The sequence below is a fragment of the Trichoplusia ni genome, chromosome 4 (assembly GCF_003590095.1).
Source record: "Trichoplusia ni isolate ovarian cell line Hi5 chromosome 4, tn1, whole genome shotgun sequence".
NCBI lineage: Eukaryota > Metazoa > Arthropoda > Insecta > Lepidoptera > Noctuidae > Trichoplusia > Trichoplusia ni.
In genome coordinates this window covers 7,289,180-7,312,235 of record NC_039481.1, presented here as the reverse complement: position 1 = coordinate 7,312,235, position 23,056 = coordinate 7,289,180, and the positions used below count along the sequence as shown (strand labels likewise).

Below are 23,056 nucleotides of genomic sequence, written 5' to 3'. Positions count from 1 at the left end.
AAAAACTAACACACATGATTTACCCATAGTAAAGACACACATATCAGGTATTTCATAGCTGACGATGGTCAGATTTACGTTTTAAAAAAATACTTCAAAAAATGAACACTTTTAAAAATAAACCACTAGCTTTCAATATAAAATATAAGCCCACCTTTTAAGTCCTCGCTAAAAGGTAAAAGTGTGTCGCATCAACTTCACTAGTTCTATCGATTGGGCGTCTATACATAGAGAATCCATAGACAGACAAGTAAAGAGTGACACGGCCATTAAATGCTATTTCCCTCTGGCCCGTAATTTAGCAGGCTTTATAATAAGCTGTATTCGAAAGCTGTCACCGACCCTCGTCAATATTTTACTTCGGTAAGCAATTTACATCATGTCTCATATTTTTATTCCCTACACGTATAAAAAGGAATGATATTCTTATTAGACTTTTTTTTCAGAGACTTTATTTATGTTTTTATCTATTTAGGTTTATAGAAGAGTACCTATATTTTGTAGCTGGACTGGTTTCTAGTGTACAGTTATGATAAATTATGTGTAGAAGGATAAAAGTGTTTTTTTTGCGGTTTTAAATTATGTGTTTAACGATATCAATTTGTTTACTTTTTCTTTATTTTAGGATTTCATGTTGTTTATTTTTTGTATAATTAAATTCCCTAAAGTATAAAAGTACAATGGTTACTGGAAAAGTTGCCAAACTCCTCATGTGGGTGCAATTTAATGTTACGTCCTGTTTCGACCTTTTCACCATAATTGCCGGCGTTCGCTCATTTTAGGAAAACCCACGTAATGTCACTTTGATAGATGAGTGGACAAGCAAATATTCCTTAATAAACGACATTGTGTGTACAAGTGTAGGCCAGTATTTAATCTGATAACTGAAAAAAAAGAACAACATAAAATCACTAATCACCTCTGAGCTTAGGTGTCTTCCCACACAGGAAGATTTGAGCGTTGATTACGAGGCTAGCTCGCTGCGATCCAACATTCGGAAACCAGGTCTCCCCACGATGTTATCCTACGGTGGTTTATCAGCAGTATCTTAGAATAATTAGGAAATATATCAATTTTAAGAAAGTCTCTTCCTATCCATACATAGAACCGCAAGACCATCGCAACCATTTGCAAACCTTCTAAAACACAACATACTAATCCCATAATTGGTAATTACCAGTGCTTTGCGTCTTCCTGCTTCCTTTGAACTAAATATATAAGCGGTATTACTAATGAGCAACTATTTTCAGGTACCTCTCGGAGTACAGGCACGTGAAGCGCGGCGCTACGTGGAAAGGCTCCCGGCACTGGTGTCAGGGACGGACGGCTACAGGTAACGATTAATTACTGTATTATCCTGTCTTGCTACTCGGTGTTACGAAAAAATATCTTAGATTGCTTTATTGCTTATTGTACTATTCTTACAATAAATACGGAAAGGGGATTGTGGTATGAGAAAATTAATATTTTCTGGGAAATGTGAAGCAATCGCAGATTATTGGTGTAAATTGAGACAGGTTTTTGTCTACGGTGACAATGTGAGCAAATAATAAGTTTATAAGTTTGGAAGAATGGTGGTTTCTTCGACGGCTTTGCTCAGCTTCTAAGCGTAGAGAATAGAGCTATTGAATACAAAAAATATTTTTCTAAATCGAACGTAATTTTAGTGCGTTCAGAAAATGTAACTTTTCTTTCATGTAATAGAAAAGAAAATGGAGGCATTATGATAACTAAACGTGAACATTGAATAATATTTAAATTGGGTCACGGACTCACGGTCTACGCAAAACAAACTTACTCCCAACTTTTTCTGGCATACTAATTTGATATGATTGTAATAATAATGTGAGCAGTTGTAAAATCCAAGCTTCTTTTGTTAAAAAACTGAATGTTTATTTTAAAATATTGTTATCCTATTAAAAAATAGGTTCCATTGTGCTCTAATAATGTAAAAAATTAAAATTGTGTGCTATTTTTTGTGTATGCATAAAAAATATTGTCAAGCGTGAGTTGGACTCGCACAAGGCTTGATTATTATAAAAACGGCAACAATATGTTTGTTGTTAATTCGGAATTGTTAGTTCGGAAGCCCCTAAAATATCTATTTTATTCCCTTTTAATACTAAAAATATTAGTTGTTATAGCAACAATAGGAATCCTTCATATGTGATTATGTCAACTGTTTAGCGAATACCTACTTTTCACGAGATAAAGCTTGGTGACAGGCGGGCAGACGGTGTCTTAGTAATAGTCTCTTTGTAAACCTTAAAAAGCAAGTTTGCATTCAGCCTTTAATACAAGTAACGAATACAGTATTAAGAGGTCATAGTTCATACAATGAAAGGTCAAATCAATAAAAGAATAATATTTGCTTCGAGAGGTGAATCACTAACCGTCTGGACACTTAGACCGGCCGTGGAGACGAGTGACAAGTCCTTTGTCACAGATTAAACGAGACAAAAAAAGTTTAAGCAAGTGTCATACGTATAGACAGCCAATTGTTAGAGAATTCGAGTTTTTATTTTTATTTATGGAAACCTCCTTACAAAAATTTTATTTAAGTCGAATTTTTTATACCGTCTTTGTTTCGCTTTATTATTTTTTGTTAAAGAATCTCAGTTTTTAGCTGTTCATAATGTTTTATTATTGAAATTACCTATAGGTATTTATATTTATCGCAAGTTGATTAAATTTCTTGTAATTTAAATAAATATGCTTGGTTATTTAATTAACCTTTACTAGTTTTCGTTTTTATTTAGTCTATTTTTGTGCCAAAGTAATGGTCTCAACAGCCGTTTTAGGCAGAGTTAATAATATGAAACCATTTATGTTTCAAATATGTGACTTCAAAAGACTGGCTGATGTCGTATGAATAAAACATAAAACCATTAAATTCTTTAATTTAGAAATATAAAAAGGTGCGCAACTTTTTAAATTCAATTCAGTTGCGTTCATGCCAATGTAATTTACGTTGGTATAAATAAAATAAAATCGTGTGTTTTTTCTATTTTCAATTCGAATTATTGAATGCTTGCTTTATTGCTATGTGCTTGTTTACTTTAAATCGTAAAACGTGAAATATTTCGGTAAGTAGGAATATGCATTATGTGTAAAAAAATACAACAGAGGTAGTTATAATACTATCTTTAGCTTTTAAAGGTGAAGCCCGATTTGGATGCAGTTTTTGTATTTGATAGCAGATTACTAAGAAATTGTTCTTCCCCATGTTCCATTAGAATTTCTTTAGATCTAGGTGTACCTTAGAAACATAGAGTATTTATTTAAAAGTTGATGTATGTAGAGTTATGCACCATAAACATATCGCACTTGTAAGCTTAATTCACATAGCGTGTTCTCTTTATATTAAATATTCTATCATCGTATAAATTATACCAGTTTATAGCGAGCTGTGTCCTGTATTAAATTAAACCTATTATTACATAGATCATATTGCTATTAAACTTAACCGTTTAAGGCTCTCCCACACGGCTATTGCGATAGAAATTATTATGCCGCTAGTAATGTTAGTATGTGCTATATTCAGTAGTTAGTTAACAGTAATGCCTACGTTACATTTTTGTAGAGGAGGATTGAATATATGTCTAGAAAAGAAATTTTTCCGGAGCTATTTTTTTAAATTCGGGATAAATCAAATGGTCGAACAATATTAATACGCAGTCGAAATGCAAACGATGTAGATAGCATCTAGATTTTTTTTGTTTGTGTTTCTAAGGCAGTTTATTAACAGGGCAGTTTTAAAAATCTTTCGGTGAAAAAATCTGAAAAGTTTTACACTAGGTACTATTTTGTTATGCCTTAAATTGTTCATGATCGATAAAGCGGTCGATCAAAGTTATGCAATTACTGTTCAGAAGCATTATGCTAAGGTAAAACTTAATGTACTAGAAACTAGAACTCATAAAATGTAATCCGCAAAATTACTGGTCAATGTGTGTAGTGTAGTGCGATTTTTTTGCTCGGGTTCAAAAGCTAATGCTTGCAACCCAGAAGGTATAGTTGATTTAGACATAATTATGTTAGACGTGCAATAACTAAAGACATCTGAACCCTGTCCTGATTATTAAAAAGGCAAACGTGGCTTGATTGTAAAAAACTAAACAAAATAAGAGTTTTTTTTTCATGAAAGGAATTGTCTATATTTTTATTTATTCTTCGTTTTCTGCCAACTTCAATAATTTCAGGGTTCTTAAGTGTTTGTTACCTTATATCTGGAAGAGCCGATTTTGATGGTTCTTTTAACATTGAACGTGATATATGTTGCTGCCGTTTAGTCCCGAAAAATATCATCGAGATGGGCTCACAATTTTTTTTATTTGAAGTCAGTTTTATTCTTTGTTGTTAAAACAATATATGCTTCTATGAACCATCAAGTACTTTAATTTCTTGAATTACTATTGAGTACCTATTAACTAGTTAATGTTTAATCAAAAAGTCAATTCTTTAAGTAATTTAAGCTATAAAATGACCTTAGAAATGAACATACGAATACCACAGTAATGATATAAACATTGCAGCATTTACGACTTGAAATTTCTCGTATACGTATTTTTGTTATTTTAAGATGTTAATGAAGAGATCTTTAGTGCCTTGCTTAGATACCTACTGTACTAAGTAGACATAAAACCTACTTTCCCAATACATATAACAACTTAACAGTAATAATTAAATGGAGTTTTCTAACCTGTATTAGTATGAATAGCAGGTTTATTTATTTTGTCTACGTTACTGTCTGTATTCAAATCCACGCGGAAACTTTACCTCACCGAGAGCACTTCATAACTTTGTAATCCAATTGAGAGAGGAGAAACTTCTCAATACGTGTACATTATAGCGATATTACTTTATTTTTTGGGTTCCGTATCCAAATGGTAAAAATCGAATTCTATTTCTGAGGCTTCGCTGTGTCCGTCCATCTTTCATCACTCATGAACGGTGATAGCTAGACGACTTGATGCGTGACCATGTCTTCTTGCAAAATTTGTAAAACAGGTTTTTCTTTTCAAGTATTATAAATGATATATTAAAAAATAATAAATGTGATATAGGAGAAAAATATAAAAAAGTATATATACTTTCATTTTATTACAGTGTTTTCAAATAAACTGTTAAGACAAATGTAGTTTTTAATCTGCTTAACGCTTTATTGTTCTGTTTGCTTGCTAGTTTACCTGCCGGGGATTATACGTTTAATAGTACTATTAGTATCTTTTATGTCCTTTATGAGTATAAATACGGATTATAACAATTAAATAGCAAACATATGCTAAAAACCTTACTACCTACTTTTTAAATAAATATAAACTTTATGTTGCGGTTTCAATGAACGGTGCTTAGAAGTATTTGAGGCCCTTAGTTTTGACATGATAATTATTTTTTTCGCTTAGTCTAGTGCGTTGGCTGAATGGCTCCAATAAATTGAAATGTCAAATGAAAAGTCAGGTCACTTGTCTAAAATTAATGTCATTTTTATACATTTGAAGTTTTCTATTCGTTTACTATTCTAATGCTATGTAACACTGTATAGGGCAGAGGTATTGGTTGTTATCAAAATATACAAAATCTATAAATATTGGTCCATATGGCTCCACATGTTAACTCTTTTTGATCTCGAAAGCAGTAAACAGCGTATTTAGATTATTTGGACCTGTCTTATCTGTACATGACTTAAAATTGGTAAAGATTTTACAACGTCAGATATTTTGTAATAGATACTTTTTGGTATTTAAAGAACTGAAATATATACCTGTCTCTACCCAATACTTTCATACCAAAGAGACATTATACTGAGAAATGTTTCATTATTCTATCTTTGGATAGACTAACTTCGATTCGTTGCGAATTTCCCGGTTCCTTTAAATTCTTGGGATAAAATTGTTCTTTTGAACAAGGTTTAAAAAAAACAACAATTTTTGAGTGAAGCTATTAAAATCATTCTTCCATTCCTGACACGTTTAAGATTTATCAGATGCTAAAATAAAGCTAACTTTTTTCCAAGTCTTCATACGAACCACAAGTTTTTCACAATACTCCCGTGACATTAACCCCGAGTTGCGATGGTCCGTGAGACTCATATCAGTAAACGCTCTCACGATAAAGATGAATTTATAGGGCAATGTTTTATTTATGAATAAACAAAATATGCAAATACGCCAATGTTTTTCCAGCTCCCTTATCGAAAATCGCTGTTATGTTAAATTTATTGACAGCAGATTTATGTGTTTTATTTGAAACTGATATTCCGAAAGTCTCTATTTACTCAACTGCTTGCTACGCACTTTTATGTCTAATTAAATTTCCCTATCTCCAAGAAACAGTTTTAAAAGGGAAACTTGGCTGCGTCTGCAGTAACGTAGTCGTAAAGTATCCGGTTTATTAGGGTTTAAGTTTAGAGAAAATTGAACGCTGATCTAAAAGGTTAACCCCTCTATATTGTGGGATTAGTACGCAGGATGATTGCGAGATTTCGTGGGAAAGAGTATCGTTTTTATTTCATGCTGGCATGGCTCACAGCCTTCGTACGTATTTTTATTCAATATTTATACAGAATGCTTTCTATGGAGTTGAGTATATTAAGAAATTAAAACAGAACGGCTTCCTTTACCTTTTTTATTCGATTTTTAAAATCCTTAAGGCAGATAGCAGAAGATTGCTTATTTTCTGTGACGTTTTTTTATTCACATCATAATTTCCTTGTATAAAATATAAGTGGGGTCGCCGTAACCCCACGTGGTATATAACGTGGGCGCAGTATCGAGAGGTTGAGATTGTATCACAGTTTAACACGTACGCCGTTTCCTTATCAACTATCGTCACTCGGTGGAGGAGACTACTTGCACGCTAGATGCATATGGATATCATCTGATCGGGGATCAGGGTTGTAACTGAATGATAACGTACGCATTAGTTATAAGAAATTAAATATTCATATTAAATTTAGGTACGGAATATGTCATTTAGTGAAATGTTTTGTAATTTGAATCGTGGGGGTACGCGACTAGGGTTTTAATTTGAAGTGTGGCAATGTGATGTTGGATTGCTTGTGCCATCAGGATTCATTATCATTCATATTAAAACGATGGTTAAGAATATTAAAAATCTTTTTCCTATTTTTCGCCGAGGCCATGCGCCACGTGAGCCCACGAGCAATGTCACAATTCATAATTATAATTCTACTCGTAAGTTTTTTTCACGAATCACATAAATTGCGTGCCGAATTACTTCTTACAAGTACACTTCATACAAATCTTCTATAATATCTTATATAAGTTATATTCTCGCTGAAATAGAAATAGATAAAAATATATGAGGTGTCAGCTATTTATGAGATTTCAGGATGAATTCGTTACAGCGAAGAGACGGTCGGTAGTAATAAAATATAACGCTACGGCTTATTGTGTATTGTATGGATAGAAAATATATCTTCATGATTACATATTTATTATTTTGTATATTTATATTGAGTATAAGAAAGGTTTAATCAGTTTAATGAGCATTTGACCACAAATTTTTTTAGCCTACGTATATTTTTGCGTTCGAGAAATCATGTGTTTTTGAAAAAAATCTTATCAACAGATGTTGAAGCTCTAGTAAAATAGGTTTTTGAATTCAGGCAGTCAGTTAACATAAAAAGCGGTATTCAACTGAATCCAGTCCAAAAGTCTGTCGATGTTGGTGATATAGGCTAGGCAGGGTTCAATTTGATGTGATCAGTCCATCCAGTGATCGCAGTCTCCAAAACATTTTTATGTAGCTAAAAAGGCGACACTATTCAATCGCATGCACATGATCCCACAAAAACATTTTTTTTCTGCTACGAAAAGTCCTAAAGCGTATGTTTTCGGCTTTACAAGATGACGTAATATATAATCTGTATAGGTTACGAAATGTTTATTAAAAGTAATAAACAATCACTGTTCATACATAGAGAAAGCTAAAATGCGTGACTTCAATCGATTCGTTTAGAATTAAAACATCAGGCCTAAGCATTAACATTAATTAAAAGTGATAACCGATTAAAATATGTTGTTGCGTGCGAGAATTCTCGTCGGCAACCATTTTGTTCCCCTTTATATAATAAAATTGTTTTAATCTCTATCTTTGATATATTGATATTTAGTTTGTGAACCTTCTATAAAAATGTTTCCATTAACTTAGCCCGCTTCGAACTGTTGTTGATGTTGATAACTTTAGACAAAGTTTTTACGCCGAAACTTTTTCATGGGCTAGTATTTTTGATGCCAGCGTTTCTTCAAGCCTGTTATCTTTAAAAGTTCTTTTGTTTAGTAAACTAAAATATATATTTTATAGCGGTTCGTGCCCCTTTCAGGCTCTCCTTGCGTGGGCTTTGAACCGCGTTAAAATTGGGTCAGGCAAGCTAATTTATGGTCCAACAGACTGACATACGCGGCTTCTCTACCTTCAACTAATTGAGTTCGCTGCGCCTTTCTTAATTAAGATTCTCTGAACGTCATATGTGCTAAATCCAGGTCACAATTTACTTGAACTCTAAATTGCATGTAAATTATTTTCATCATAAAATCCTGTCTTTCCGCATAGCACGAAGTTTTAGCTTTTAAAGCAGCATATCTTTTGTCCTACAGCTACAGAAGTACCAGCGTGTTACTCCGGTGACTCCTGGCGCGGTGTGACGCTTGAAGAGTTCATGTCTTGTCCCTGGAACTTAGCCAACAACCGGCAGACGCGGATGTTGGCTGACCTGGCTCTTGTCGGCTGCTACAACGGGACCCTTCGACACAGGACCGCCGAGACAGACAGGGTGCTGCTAGCCTCGGCTAAGAGGAACCTAGCAGCGATGGCGTACTTCGGACTTACGGAATATCAAAAGGTTAGTTCAATTTTAAGTACCGCGAATGTCCACGAATAATTGAAAAATCCACAAAAAAAATACATTTACTTTTACATTTTCTGCATGAATTAAATTTTCATTACCGCCAGTCCACGACATTGCTGAATATCGATTTCTATTATTTTCTCTACGACCAACTTATTTTAAAACTAGTTTTTCTATTTACAATTTCATTTCAAGGTGACGCGTGGGTTTCAATCGTTTGACGTTTACGTGAAAGAAATTAAAACCTTGAAACTGAATTATGCAATTGGTTCTATTTAAAGCATTACAATTGTGTAGATCGATAGTAACCACAGATATTCGTTATGCACGATGTTGAATTTATCAGTATAATAGGATCGGACCAATGCGACAGTTGCGAATTATCCCTAATTGCGAAATTTGCCGCGGCTTTGTTTAATATCTACTTTCAGATATCTGCGTGATGTTGATTCGTATCGAAAACCAATAATTAGTTTCGCAATGGTTTAACTTATTGTAGTGTTTAGAGCTTTACCCGTTGCGTTGTTATAATCAGGTATATTATTTGGCAATGTCCAGATTTTGTTGCCCAAAGTAATGTTTGCTGTCGGCAACAAGCAGGCGTTTCAACGTACCCGTAGACACCGTTTAATCGGAAATGATTGTACGTATATATATAAGTTTGTTGAACGGTGTTTTTTGAGCATAATTTCCACAGTATTCTGTATTCGCTAAGATTTCGTTCGGTATAAAAATCCTATCCGATAAAACGTATCAGACAAATTCTGTTTAAACCGGAAATCTTAATTTTGTGTATCAAGTCGTTTGATAATTAGGATTATATTATTGTTACTAATGATAAGACATAGCTACTTACATTTCTGAAACGAAATAACAGTCTTACGGCGTTTTGTCCCTCCTTATTAGGGACCACTCATACCTCATCAATTATATCAATCTGAAGATTTTAAGTAGCTCAAGTTCTCTTTGCTACTTCTCGTGTTTTAATGAGCAAAATAAACATAAATACTTACGGAGGTTTTTCTTTACGTAGCAATGTGCGTGTTTGTACAAGTGAGACAGCGCTCTACATTGTCCTGCTTTAATAACGACACTCCTGCTTTAAGATAGAGCTTATTATAATTCAAGTCCCTTAAACTTTTTACATTATCATATATTTTGCATGATTATTTATTGATTTTTAGGCATCAGGTTTAAATTAAAACAATTAATGAATACGTTCGATCGTACTTTTCATTCTTCTATAAGTAAATTACCCACGCGATAAACCACTTCCTTGCAAATAGTTTTACCTTAATTACACAAGACACAACCTCCTTGAATTTTAGAGCAGTTTTCATCACCCGATACATCTTACCGTAGACGTAGACGTAAAGTGTAATTCGTACGTTCAGGCCTACCATCTGGTCTTACGACGGATCGCACTTAACTCATCGATTATTTAACTAACCTCACCCTGTTAACTTAACCTCGGGGCTCCTCCACTATAGAGTAAAGCTTTTATCTTTAACGATGTAACTACTCATTCTCTGTTTAATATATCATGAGATTACTTGATTCAATTATTTAAAACTCGTGTCAATCAATAGGAGTGGAGGGAATTACTTTGCTTATGACCAGTCTTGTTATTTATACCTTCAGGGTAGGGCTGGGTTTCCTCAAAACCGAGAAATCGTTATTTTAACAATTGTGAGCATTGTATAGCAGACGATAAATCTTAGCCAAAAACATAGCAATTGTAAAAAAAGTCGATTCCAATTTTCTCAAGTAAAATCCGCAATTCGCAATATGCAGATATCCGAGTTAAATAATCAGAATAAAAATAAAGCGCTACATTTCCTCCTTCATCGAACTAATCCGTGTGAATTTATAGCAAATATCCCCTAATAGATTTAACTTGGAGTCTGCATACAAATGAGTTTTAATCCTTCTTTATGGTTATTCTATTCTGAAATGCTAATGGCATCTTTATTAAGTTTAACCCTGGCTGGGTTGAGTTACATCCTCCTTGGTGCGAGATAGCCGTGTGTCGCAGTTTCTCGGTTCACTGAGCACGCGTGTTAAATGTTAAACTCTAACGCTAATGCACACTCAGTGCACTTTGTATGTACGTGATAAGTAAAGTTGTAATTTATGCAGCAGCCTAATGGCGATGCGGATAAACGGTATTCTCCACGAAGCTTTTTGATCCTATGTGCGAAATATACAGTGTTTGGGGTCGGGCATTAGGAATTCTTGTATATGTATCCTATGTTTGGTATTTTGTCTAGTTAAAAGCACAATTATCAAAATAGTTGTGGATATATTATACTATGAAAACTATACGTTTATCGACTCAAATGCACCCCACTATTTTCACATCCCAAAGAAAAACACGATTTACTGCATTTGGGGGAAAAATCCAGTGAAATAGGTACGTTTAGATAAGAATCATCCCCTTAAAACTAACTTGTAACATCGCGTAACATAATCCCTGTCTTAGTATAAGTATGGATTACGTAATCCGGTGTTATGGCGTTACATATTCTATGTCCAGTGACCCGCTGAGATAAGCTCGCACATTATTCGTACTTGAATCATTGTCGTATCTGCTCCGCCATTTGTCGCCGCCGCCGCCGCGCTAGCCGCAGACCATTCTTTGTCCCAATGAATATTCATAGCTCATCTATACGTATGCAAGGAATTTTTACGTACCGGTCCTTCGTCGAGTTTCCTTCGTGCTATCTTAAGGCAAATAAAATGCATAGACTTGGATGTTGTAATTGAATATTAAATGTTATGAGTTTTTTGTCGTGTATTTGAAACGGTAAAGCTAAATTGTTTCCTTGGATAAAATGTTTCCTTTTTGGCAAAGTTGATTTTTGGCAAGATTATGTTTGACACTAGGGATGGAGCAAAAAGTCAGATCGCATTGTAAAGCCAGTATGACGATTATATTATACCCTTGCGAAACTCCTCTGTTGGATAGAGGAGTTTACATTGTTAACAACTTAAAATGTAAATAACTTGGTCTCAGTTTCCCTCATAAAGGTCACACAGCTATAAATATTTCCGTCGATATTCATGACACTGAAACGGGTTGTTAGCTGACATTTTGTTGCACGGAACCCTCTGAAGGTGAGAACGCCTTATTTATGTACATTCCCGGCGGGCGTGACTATACTTTATGTAAGGTATGTTAAACACTGGGCTTCAGGCTTTAGGAAAACTAGGTTGCACCGAACGTCGAGAACCGCTCGTACCTAGCGTACGTAACCAGTGGATCTACTGTTAAGCACACTTTCGTGTGAACACGTCTGCAATATTTATTACAACATAGATTCTAACTTTATACTCCTTACCAAGGAGTTTTTGCTCGATTGTGATATAAAGGAGGTTTTGGTTCTCTGGCTCTCCGAAGATTTACCTCTTTGGTCGATTTTCTTGTGAGGTTTGAGCTATCGCAAAATTCTTTCTAAATATTTGAGTAGCACTGGTTATATCCGATCCCTTTTGTTTATTTTATAACATAACTTTTCATTTCCCACGCTCTCCGGTTATTCTTTCAATATAGGTACTTGTTTCTAGCGTAAAAGAACTAGGGCATAAAATAAGCAGCAGCGTAGTTAATAGCCGGCGTCTAATCAATCGTAACTGTCAAGTTAAACTAGAACTGCGACACGTACAGTAAGAATGGCAGCGTTTTCTATTCCCCGCCGAACAGTTAACACGATATTGTTGTGATTATAGCTCAGTTTATTTTTATGGAGCTGGAGGAAACGTTTGGATTGTATTACCATTAGCCTGCCCAAAAGTGTTTTTGTCGTTTACTAGTTTACGGCATTCGATTTCAACGGCTTTGTATTGCGTAGACCGATACAGCAGAGTCGAATTTTTGGTGGGATATTTGAATTGATTACTAACTTCAATTTTCAAGTTCGTTAGATTTGAAAACACTAACAACAAAATGATTTTTTTTGTAAACTGTTATAGTTAGAAGAAACTTAATGAGTAAATTGCAAAAGAGTTTTCCGGAGAAGAGTTAGAATTTCCACTATTTCAATTTGATCATGCGAGAAGTCTTTTTGGCGCCGAAAGATAGGTTATGCATTTGTTAGCAAAATGGTTCAAATTGTCCTTTCAAACAAAACAACTAAGCATAAAACACCTAGAAACTAGGACCAGTCTTGACCTCGTTGGTCAGCCAATCAGCGGTAATACAGTATCATTATGCATATTGGGACAACCCATAACTAATTTATAACTATTGTTTATTGTCATAATATGTCATAAATAACAATGGTCCTAATGTATTAATCTTATAACAAATAGTTTGATCACTTAATAATATGAAGGAGTAAATTGGGGGGAAAAATTGCTTTTGTTTTGGGTTTTGTAGATCCCGGAATGGCACAATATAGGTCAGTCATTTTATTCGCTTTTACCTCTCACAGCCATTTACGTTATTGAATTTACTTAAAATCCTTCTCAGTTCAATTCAAGAAATAATTTTACAGAATTATACATTTAGATAAATGAACTCTTCTGCATTATTTTAAGAGCATTAACGCAACATTAAAAGCTAGGATCCAACCAGTGCATGATTAATAGCTATGCTTTAACACGCATCGACCAAATGCGGGAGACCGTTTTTGGCGGTTCTGGATTATTCAATAAAAGTCTAACACTACCCGCTTCCTCGTCCGAAAAGGTCTGCTTCCACAAGGATTCCCTCGCCTATCCAAAAAAATAATAGAACTTGGGTTGGCTAGCAAGTCATAGCTATTAAAGAACTAATAGAAATTCTATATTAATAGAAGTCATGAAAACTAATGGCATAAACCGATTACGTAAATTCTTAAAAACAAATCTCTCGCTCCGCATTCTTGGCAGAAAATTTCAACACCTTAAATTAGTGTACCAAAAATGGGAGGGTAGTTCTCTTGATAAACGTGTGTTTCGCGATATAATTAGCAATGTAATTTCACTAACACCTGTACCTAAATGTTAAGTTGGAAGCCGTTAGTACACTCAGGGGAAATGAAGCTGTGATCTATAACTAGCGAGATTACAAGACATATTTAACTAGTAGATGGTGCTAAGTGTTTTTCAGCTTATGTCCTGAAATAATAATCAAATATATTTTTTTAACGAAAACCCTCTTTTCTTCTTGGAAGTTCAGCACTACCATCAACGTAATGTGCTTCTTTTTTTGAGCTTTAACATCTGAACTTTTAGAGGCTTTAACAAAAATCATAAATCATCTAAGACAAGCTTTAGAAAATATATCATTTTTCGCGCAATATACTGATTGCGATGCGATTAGTCCCTTAACCAATCAGTCATCTATGCTGACAAATAATATTTTACTGAAAATAATCATATACGAAACCGTTGCCGAAAATAGAAGCTTTTAAATACAAGCCTATGTCACCAGATATTAACCATCCAATGTTGTTCCAGATATCCCAGTACGTGTTCGAGGAAACCTTCAACCTGCTGTTCGCGGTCCCGTTCACGCAGCACAACGCCACCGTGTCGGGCGCCACGCTGGCCGCACTCTCGCCCACTCAGATCGCGCACATCAAGCGGCTCAACTCACTCGACTTAGAGCTCTACGAATTCGCCAAAAATCTCATGTTTAAAAGGTATGTTTAAATGGCTACCTTAATAAAAAGAACGTTCAATCCCCATCCAATTTCGTATCGGCTCGTCTTTTCTCCACGTCAAACATAAATCTATATTCTACTTTCCCGTCCAGAGCGTTGTCCACAATTTGTTCGCGTTTCACAAACGAAATCCAGTTTTACATAAAATCCAAATTTTCATCTCGCCAATCTCAGCTCAGCAATCGCAATCGCAATCCAATTTCGAAGAGGATAGCGTCATAACACTAAGCTCGCCCTGCTAGTATATTTGTATCGCTTTGATGGCACAAACACCGTTATTTGTTAACATTTTTAGTAGTTCGACACCCGGCGATGGAATAAAAAGAAATTCCTTATAAACCCGAATCTCGCAGAATGCGTGATCGAATTTTTTACATTCACACAAACGAAATGTTATCAAGTAAAGATCGTCTGTTTTACGTCTCGCACGGCTCACTAATAATGCGGTTTAACGATGTGAAAGGTTTGAGGGTTCCATATCTGAGGGCGATAACAAAACCCTTTTGTTAGGGACCTGCCCACGCGTGCATCTGTTCACACATTGTTAAACTTCAATTAGTTAAACTCGTAGCAACTGTTTATGTATCTGTGTAAAACATTTTGAGTACGTTACAATAATAAACATGATTTTATTAGTTTATTTGGGGTCAAGCTCGCGCTTGCCCGGTTTCCCCGCATACGATACATATTTATTTGGTGACCTCGGCACGTCAGCGTGACCCCGAGGATATAAGTTGAGAAACGTCGCTTTAGATTGGGTTTCTAATCTAAGGGGATATCAACTGTGCCCTTTATACCGCACGTTTGCGGTACCACGCTTGATTCGATAGAATTTCTTTTATTTCTCCACTACGCCCCGATACTACTGGAGTTAAACTTTCAGAACTGTGTCAAAGCAATTTTGTCTCGGAGAGAATTTTAGTCGAGCTCGGTTTTACTTGTTTGTTTAAATTCGTTTAAGGAATTCAGGGTATGCTTGTGTTGTTAATTGAGCTGTATAACGCTTTAGGATTGTTCAAGCAATTATATTTGCACATAGATGTGGGCGAGTTCTTCGGGACGTGTTTTAATCGAGACAGGTGTTCTGTAGTTTGGCCTTTGTGTTTAGATTCGAAGCATTGAAGAAGCGGGATACTGACTTCGAGTACCGCTGGCGGCACCTGGGCGAGGTGGCGCGCTCCGGCGTCACCGAGTTCGACTGGGACAGCAACCTGGAGGACGCCACCACCGAGAAGGCCCGCGGCAAGTAACGCGCACGACGCCCGCCGCCACGCCCGCGACGCACTAGTCATACATAACCACACTATTGAATAAATACATTATTTTTATTCAACAAGCTATGTAAATAATATTAGAACGCGTTAAGTACAGTACTCAGAGCGATAGCGCGCGACGAAATCGATTTCCGCGCGGAACAAATGAGTTTATTTAATTTTATTCATAGTCGTGCATTTATAAAGATATTCTACAAAATCCTAGAATGTTATTATATTTTTTTTACATATTTCGGCAGCTGTTATGTATTTTATATTTGATTTGTAAAATGCGCTCTCAATCCATCCCTTATAGTTATTGAACTAAACATACAATATATTATAAATATATCTGTAGTAGGTATGTAATGTTGAACTATATTGTTGAATGAATGTTGACGTTTGATAGATACAGGGTAGGTAATGCATCTAGGTTGAACCCAACGAAGTGTAGCCTTTAGTGTAATTGTTACAAGTAATTCCAGAGAACAACGTCGAAAGTTTGACTGCGAAGGGAGAAGTACGGATGCCAAGTTTCAGACTAACTACAGCTCTATTTTATAAAGCCATCGACATGTGCTTTCTTAACGGATTCTCGAGTGTATAGAAATGTAAAATGAATTTCGCAAACTTGGGGTACTATTTCATTCTTTCGTGGAGGACTTTTGAATGGGGCCGCGAGGTAAGCAGTCGACAGTGGGATCGTGTGCGACGACCGAATATATTCCCGACTCAGCTTTTCTCATTTATATAGAGAACAGGATGCGGTCAATTGCGATTGTTTGTGATTGAATCGAAACGGGTGATTGATCGTGTCGACTACACTGCGGGAGATTCCACGGGACGTGACCCCGATCGCGCGTACTATTGTGATTACCCACCAATTTAATCAATGATCGAGTATAACTGCGTTCCGAACTAGACCACTGTTTACTTCGCAGTCTTTTCCTATCAAACAAAAGTTATCGAATCGAATTGCTCAGGTTACCTCGAGCGCGGAATAATTTATCGAATCATAATCGAGCAAATGTATCGATATTCGTTGATGGAACAATGCCGCGGTGCTCTCGATCGCTGCCGCCGCGCCGTATTATGAATGGCCCGGGAGCGTATCGCATCGTAACAAGCCGGTAATATTTTATTTTGCTTTCTGTACTATCGTGGGTGTATCGCTACTATATCGCAGTGACGTCGACACCAGACCCAACAAAGAGAATACGCGTATTAATATGTAACGTACAGTCGGGTGCAGACAAAGGGATGTATGTCAGATATAATGTTACGTGCGCCATTCCTCAGGTTATTGTTGATATCTGAAGTGCACTCAGCTTTGTGGAGCGTCCGTATTTATAGTTGCAAATATTAACTGTACCTAGAATCTATCGTAAAGCAGGAAGTATGTAAGCATTCGTTCACAAGTTTCATTTCAAGTCGGGCCTTTTCTACTGTTTTTTTTTAATAATTGGTTCATTATAAAAATTCTCATTTAAAAATTTGACCAAAGAACAAAAATGAGTGCTATGTATGTTTGTTCTCATAACTAAGTTTCGTTAAGTTTAACTTTAGAGTCCGATTTGGCACTAGTTTTTTAAATGGAAATAAAATGAACAAAAAATTAAAAACTTGCATGCTTATTAGTAAGAATTATTAGATAAATATTTAATGAGACTAGTGCCATTTTGAGACTATTTACAATTAAGTGAATCAAATAGACAGCTGTAAATAAAACAATTGTGTTCCAGGTGTTGTTTATAATAGTTAGTTATACCAAACTTTGTATACAGCCTTTCATTGAAAAGCTCGGAACTTTTTATATTATTTTTATATTTATATTTAGTAAGTCTTATTTTAAATAGTCTGATTTTTTGGCAGCATTATTTCGTATCTCAATCCTGTTAAGCGAAAATGAAATACAGGAATTATTGAATTCCCCAAAACAGCTCCAGTTTTTAAAATACTGTGTGAACATGGAATACATCGGTAGTCGTTTGTTTTTCCATGTGAAAACATAACATGACATTTTTACAATGGATGGCAGAAATAACAGGGAACTATTTTTACATTGCAATAACACAATGGGCCGTTCGAGTCACAGCTAGCGACAGAAAACGAACAAAAACGTAAAAAGGTTTCTGTTATTTTACACGGACTCAATGTACCTAATGTATTGGTATCGAAATATACCATTGAAACTGTAATAGCGAAAGTACACTGCAACAAACAAGTCTATGCCGTCTGTTTGCGATTATTCTTAGTGCGAGTGCATTTCGTATTCCGTCAAGAGCACTCCATTCTCAGTCGTACTCCCTTGCGATAGAGTTCACAATGAAACCAGTGTTTACTCTTTGAAGTGTAAGGGAATTGTGTATGAAAACGATTTTTGTTTTTAAACTATTTGAAACAGTCTGTATCGGGTCGCGGCAACTTTGAATACTTTTTTTAAATAAATATTTGTTGTAGCTTGTCAGCTGTTTTCAGAAATATGTTGTAGCCTTTTTCTATATTCCATATTTTTTGCATTTAAATCACAGATTTTGTTAACTTAACTGCCAGAGAAACAGTGCAATCGATATATTTATTTGGGATATTTTGTTTTGTATTTTTTATACCTATAAAAATATATTTTTATTAAATGGCAATTGAAATGTGCATGTTTGTAGATTGTAGTTACAATATGGAGTTGTATAAATGTAACCAGTTTAAATTATTCGTATATTACAAATGGTGCGAATTATCTGTAGGCGTGTATATAATTTGTAATGTGGATATGTTTTGAGGCCGGTCAGTGGACGCGCGCTCGAGTCGCCGGCTCTTGACAATAACGTTTATAGGTCGCTTCAGTTAGCCGGTACCGAGATGTACTGAGCGATGTAGCGAGGATGCATGGATACTGTTTACTTTAAATACGTAGACAAAAAGACATTTTACGAATTACTTTTTGTACAATCGGTGACAGAACGGATTACCTGATCAAAATGTTGAACAAATATAAACTCTATAAACGTGCTGCCACCGACTGTACATATTATTTATCTCATTAATTTGGGAGCTGTCTCACAATCGATGTTACTCTCATAATTAGTTTATCGAATTAGTGCTAAGTATCGATAAATGTATGTATATTTTTCTGTGTGTAAAATAACGCTAAGCCCTGTGATATAAAAATGATTGCACCCAATGTTTTGCAGTAAAATCCTTATTGAAATTTGAAAAGCATTTTAATTTTGAATTTGCCTTTATATTTGTTATGCTTCACTTGTATATATTAAATTGATTGTTTAAATTGGTCTAAGTGACGTGGATAACTTATAAACGATGGGTGCATAAGCCATAAGATAAGTTAGCCATAAACACGTAAACTTTTGTGGTGACATGATATTGAACTATGCGCTGAGAACATTCAACAGAAACGTCTTTTTAGATATTTTTTTTAAAGTGTTTTCAAAATATCATTGCATTTAATGAAATTTAGATTAAAATACAGAGTGTTTGATTTTGGAAAGTTTTTTTTTTACATTAGGTTGTGATGTTTTGAGTTGTATATTTCAAAGTTTTTGTTAAATGTTCTCCAGCGCTGTACATACCTAGTAGTTATCTATGATCATGTACCTACAGCACACCACCGGTACGCGTTGTCTAGTACCAAAACTTAGCGTTTAGTTGTTTTTTAAGTTCCAGACTGAACCAAAATATAGTACTTTATATTGTGTTAACGATCACCGAGTAATAAAAACAAGCGAAACTACTCCATGGTTTTATTTCAAGTCACATACCTATGGCGGCGTTACGTTAACGAGTGTTGCCCGTCTCGCCAATGTTGCCACACGTGATTTATGTCCATGTCTAATGCAACACGACGGGAATGTACGAAACCACATCGCTCATATCAGATAAACTCTTAATTAACTAAAATGATCCGGAAAAAATGTACAAATACCTAGAGCTAAAACCCAATTAAGGTTACCGCTTGGATCTTGCGCAAAAAGCGGTTTGTGCGGGCTTGTGCAGTGAGCTTTATTTTTCTAAATATGTCCGTATATGGAGAGAGTGGTGCGTTGTGTGAAGCCGGTGTCGGCGAGACGTGCAGGAAGCTCGAATGGTCGAATTTGCATTTATGTCATTAGGCTGCATCCGTCGGCCAGCGGCCGGAGGAGGGGTACCCCCCCCCCCCACCTCCTGCCCCGCTCCGCACCACAGACGTGCCTTACGCGTCCGAGACGTAATGACATTTGTTATGTCTACTCAATCACACGACATTCATACAATGATTTTTGTATGGTTCTTTGATCGTCCATGAGTCATGCATATCACAGACTAAGTGGCAGATTTCCGATCCTAATTTGGCTTCTTTTGTGATACGGAATTATTCAATTGTCATTCGTAAGGTCGAATACTGACATATCAATCAGAATTAGGTCTCTTGACCACGTTATTGCTTTAACTTGTTAAACATTTATCGAAATAAAACGTTATTTTTTATCCTTCTTCCATTTATCCCGGTCTACGAGAATACTTACTCAATTCACTGGACATTTAAGAACCTCTTAAAGATAACTTGCATTTCAGTATTCCGAGGGAAGTCTAGTAATAAATTCATATTGCCGATACCATACGAGCTCTGTTATAGACAAATGTAGGTCACGTGGAGGTGTCAATAATACCAAGCACCTACAGACTAGCCTGTTACCTGCAGTTTAAATAATGCAGGGCGTCGAGTGTTTCGGTAAGTTCTCTTTATACTCTGTATACTAGCTGACCCAGCAAACGTTTTGCCTAATAAATTATTTCTAGTTGTATTTATTTTTTAATGGCACATTATAAAAATTTCTTCCAAAAAATAATTTTATGGTGAGCAACCCTTATCACTTAGGGGTATGAAAAATAGATGTTGTTCTATTCTCAGACCTACCCAAAATTTCATAAAAATCGGTCGAACCGTTTCGGAGGAGAACGGTAACTTACATAGTGACACGGGAATTTTATATATTAGAAGATATCTGTAGGTCTAGAGTTTCAGACAGTATTTTTAAATCAACCCTGCTTTTAGTCCCTGTGGATTGCTTTGGTTCAGACAGTGACAATTATTCTAAGCCGTGGCGTGAAAAAAAAAAACATTTTTGCCTACTTAAAGATATCGTACTCCTTTATTATTAAATGCTTAAAGCTAAAATGTATGTACTTTTTAATATGTTGTATAAGTAGTAACGTCACAAAAAATAGGTTATTATGCTCTTGCTTGAATGTTGGTCTACTATACATTCCTAAGCCAATGATCATTATGATAAAAACCTTAATTAGAGCATTCTTTGATGTTCGGAAAAAAATTAACCAAAGAACCGAGCATAGCAACGCATATCGGCTACATTCGTAAAGGCAGATCAAAGAAATATGCTTGATTTCCTTTTGATGTAGTTAATTCCCGATTCTCTTGCCATGATTAAAATAATAATAGGACCCCCTAAAACCTGTAATCTTGGAAAGGGAGAGGTCCGTGCTGAAGTATCGGCGTCGAAAGGATTTCAAAATCTTCACATAATGCTGTTAAGCTTCTCACGTGATATGTCTGTGGTAACCCTATTAACAGTTAGTCTGTCGAAAGGAAAACAATTCCAAATAAGGTGGTAGTCGATATTATCGAGACAATTTCAATTTCTAACAGTTTACGTTAACGACTTGATTGGCAGGTGCAGTAAAGACTGAATATAGGTTGAAATGCCTTCCTATTTGCATACAATTTTCATGTGTAGTTTATTTATAGTCAGGAAATTAAGGTTTGGGAAATTGTGAATATTGGTGTCCAGTCGTGGGCTGTCGGCAAATATAAAACGTAAGAAAACTTACACCAGATTCAGAAATTGATTGATTTTATAAAAAAAAAATACAAAATGTTAAGGCCTGTTAGATGTCTTCTACAATGTTGTTTGGGTTCCCACTTTTCAATAAAAGACTTGAAAATTAACGAAAATAAAATGTATTTTACATGTGTTTTTATTTACTTCCCGACGCAGCTTTCAACTATGGTAGACCAAACCATGCACATACCACATCAATAGAACAGTAATTTTAGCGGAAGATATCACTTGGCGCCAAATTTAGTAAGACGTGTTTCGTCAGTCACGGCAAAGGTAAGTAAATCCATTTGATAAGTTTGACAGTGATTGAAATTGATTACATACCCAAATCAGTACCCTAACCTAATCCTAATTAAATTCTAATTTTGGTTCTATATTAATCCAATCAGCGTAACTCTGCGTGGATGACTGATAGGTTCAACGTACTGAATGAAAAAATCGGATCTCATTGCGTCTTGTATCTTTGGCAACTTACAAATAATAAATGTACTATGGACATAGATACCAAGTGTTTTTAATAGAACGAAATACATAGTCGAATTGTTAAGAACATCCAAAATATTTGGAATACTTATTACTACGTTAACTGAAGGAGGTAGGTTCTGAGGCCCATATATGTTAATTCATATTCTAATAATTCAGCGCTAAAAAGATAAAGACAACAAAGCGATGTAAGCTGATATAGAGCGTGTTTTGAAAGTGATAACTAAAAAGAGAAGGAAGCAATAAGCGTAATCACACACTTGTTATATCGAACTAGTTGTTGCCCGAGTCTTCGTGCGCGTGGTTAGAAAGATAAAGGCAAGATTTTTTAAATCAGATTAATTGTTTAAAGACTGCGCTCATCTTTTCCCCGTGTTTGTGATATATTTTGTTACTTCTCTAGTCCTGTAAATTATGCCGTGATAACATAGATTCTATAGCCTTCCTTAGTAAATGGGCAATCTGACACGGAAATATTTTTTCTGTCTGTACCTCCGAAAATGTTGCAGTTGTGGAAGCGAGACGAGACGACGCATACTGTCCCGTCTTACTTCGGCATTAGCAAGTCGTACTTCAAAGAAACGTGGCAGTACTCCCTAAGATAAGATCACATTTAATAAAACGATCGTGTTTCCAGTTAGAGGGGTTTGGTGTGGCTCATAATACATTAAGATGCACTCGGGACGATCCCCGACTGTCTCCTCTTACTTGGTTTCCATGGAAACGATGCTCTGTTATTTCTCAGAAATCTAGGAATAGGTCAAATCACAAATCTCATTAAAGGTTTTAATGAGTGCGATCGAAATCTATCCCCGTTACTAGTAGATGAGTTTTAACAAGTTTTATATCTCTAGGAGTTTCCTGACGTGCATTAATATAAGCTTTTATATTTAGTTATAAAGATTTTAACTTCGTCGACACTTGGTTCTTAGCAAGCGGTAAAACTAA

At 35.5% G+C, this 23,056-nt stretch overlaps 1 protein-coding gene across 1 annotated transcript in view; it reads left to right on the top strand.

Moving 5' to 3' along the window:
- LOC113492820 (heparan-sulfate 6-O-sulfotransferase 2) overlaps positions 1-19,518 on the top strand; it is a 67,537-nt gene extending 48,019 nt beyond the window's left edge. Inside the window, exons 5-8 of the mRNA XM_026870497.1 lie at positions 1,251-1,333; positions 8,622-8,866; positions 14,315-14,499; positions 15,629-19,518. Coding sequence (XP_026726298.1) covers positions 1,251-1,333; positions 8,622-8,866; positions 14,315-14,499; positions 15,629-15,770 — 655 coding nt within the window. The 3' untranslated portion in view covers positions 15,771-19,518. The remainder of the gene's footprint in view (positions 1-1,250; positions 1,334-8,621; positions 8,867-14,314; positions 14,500-15,628) is intronic.
- The last annotated feature ends 3,538 nt before the right edge of the window (positions 19,519-23,056 follow it).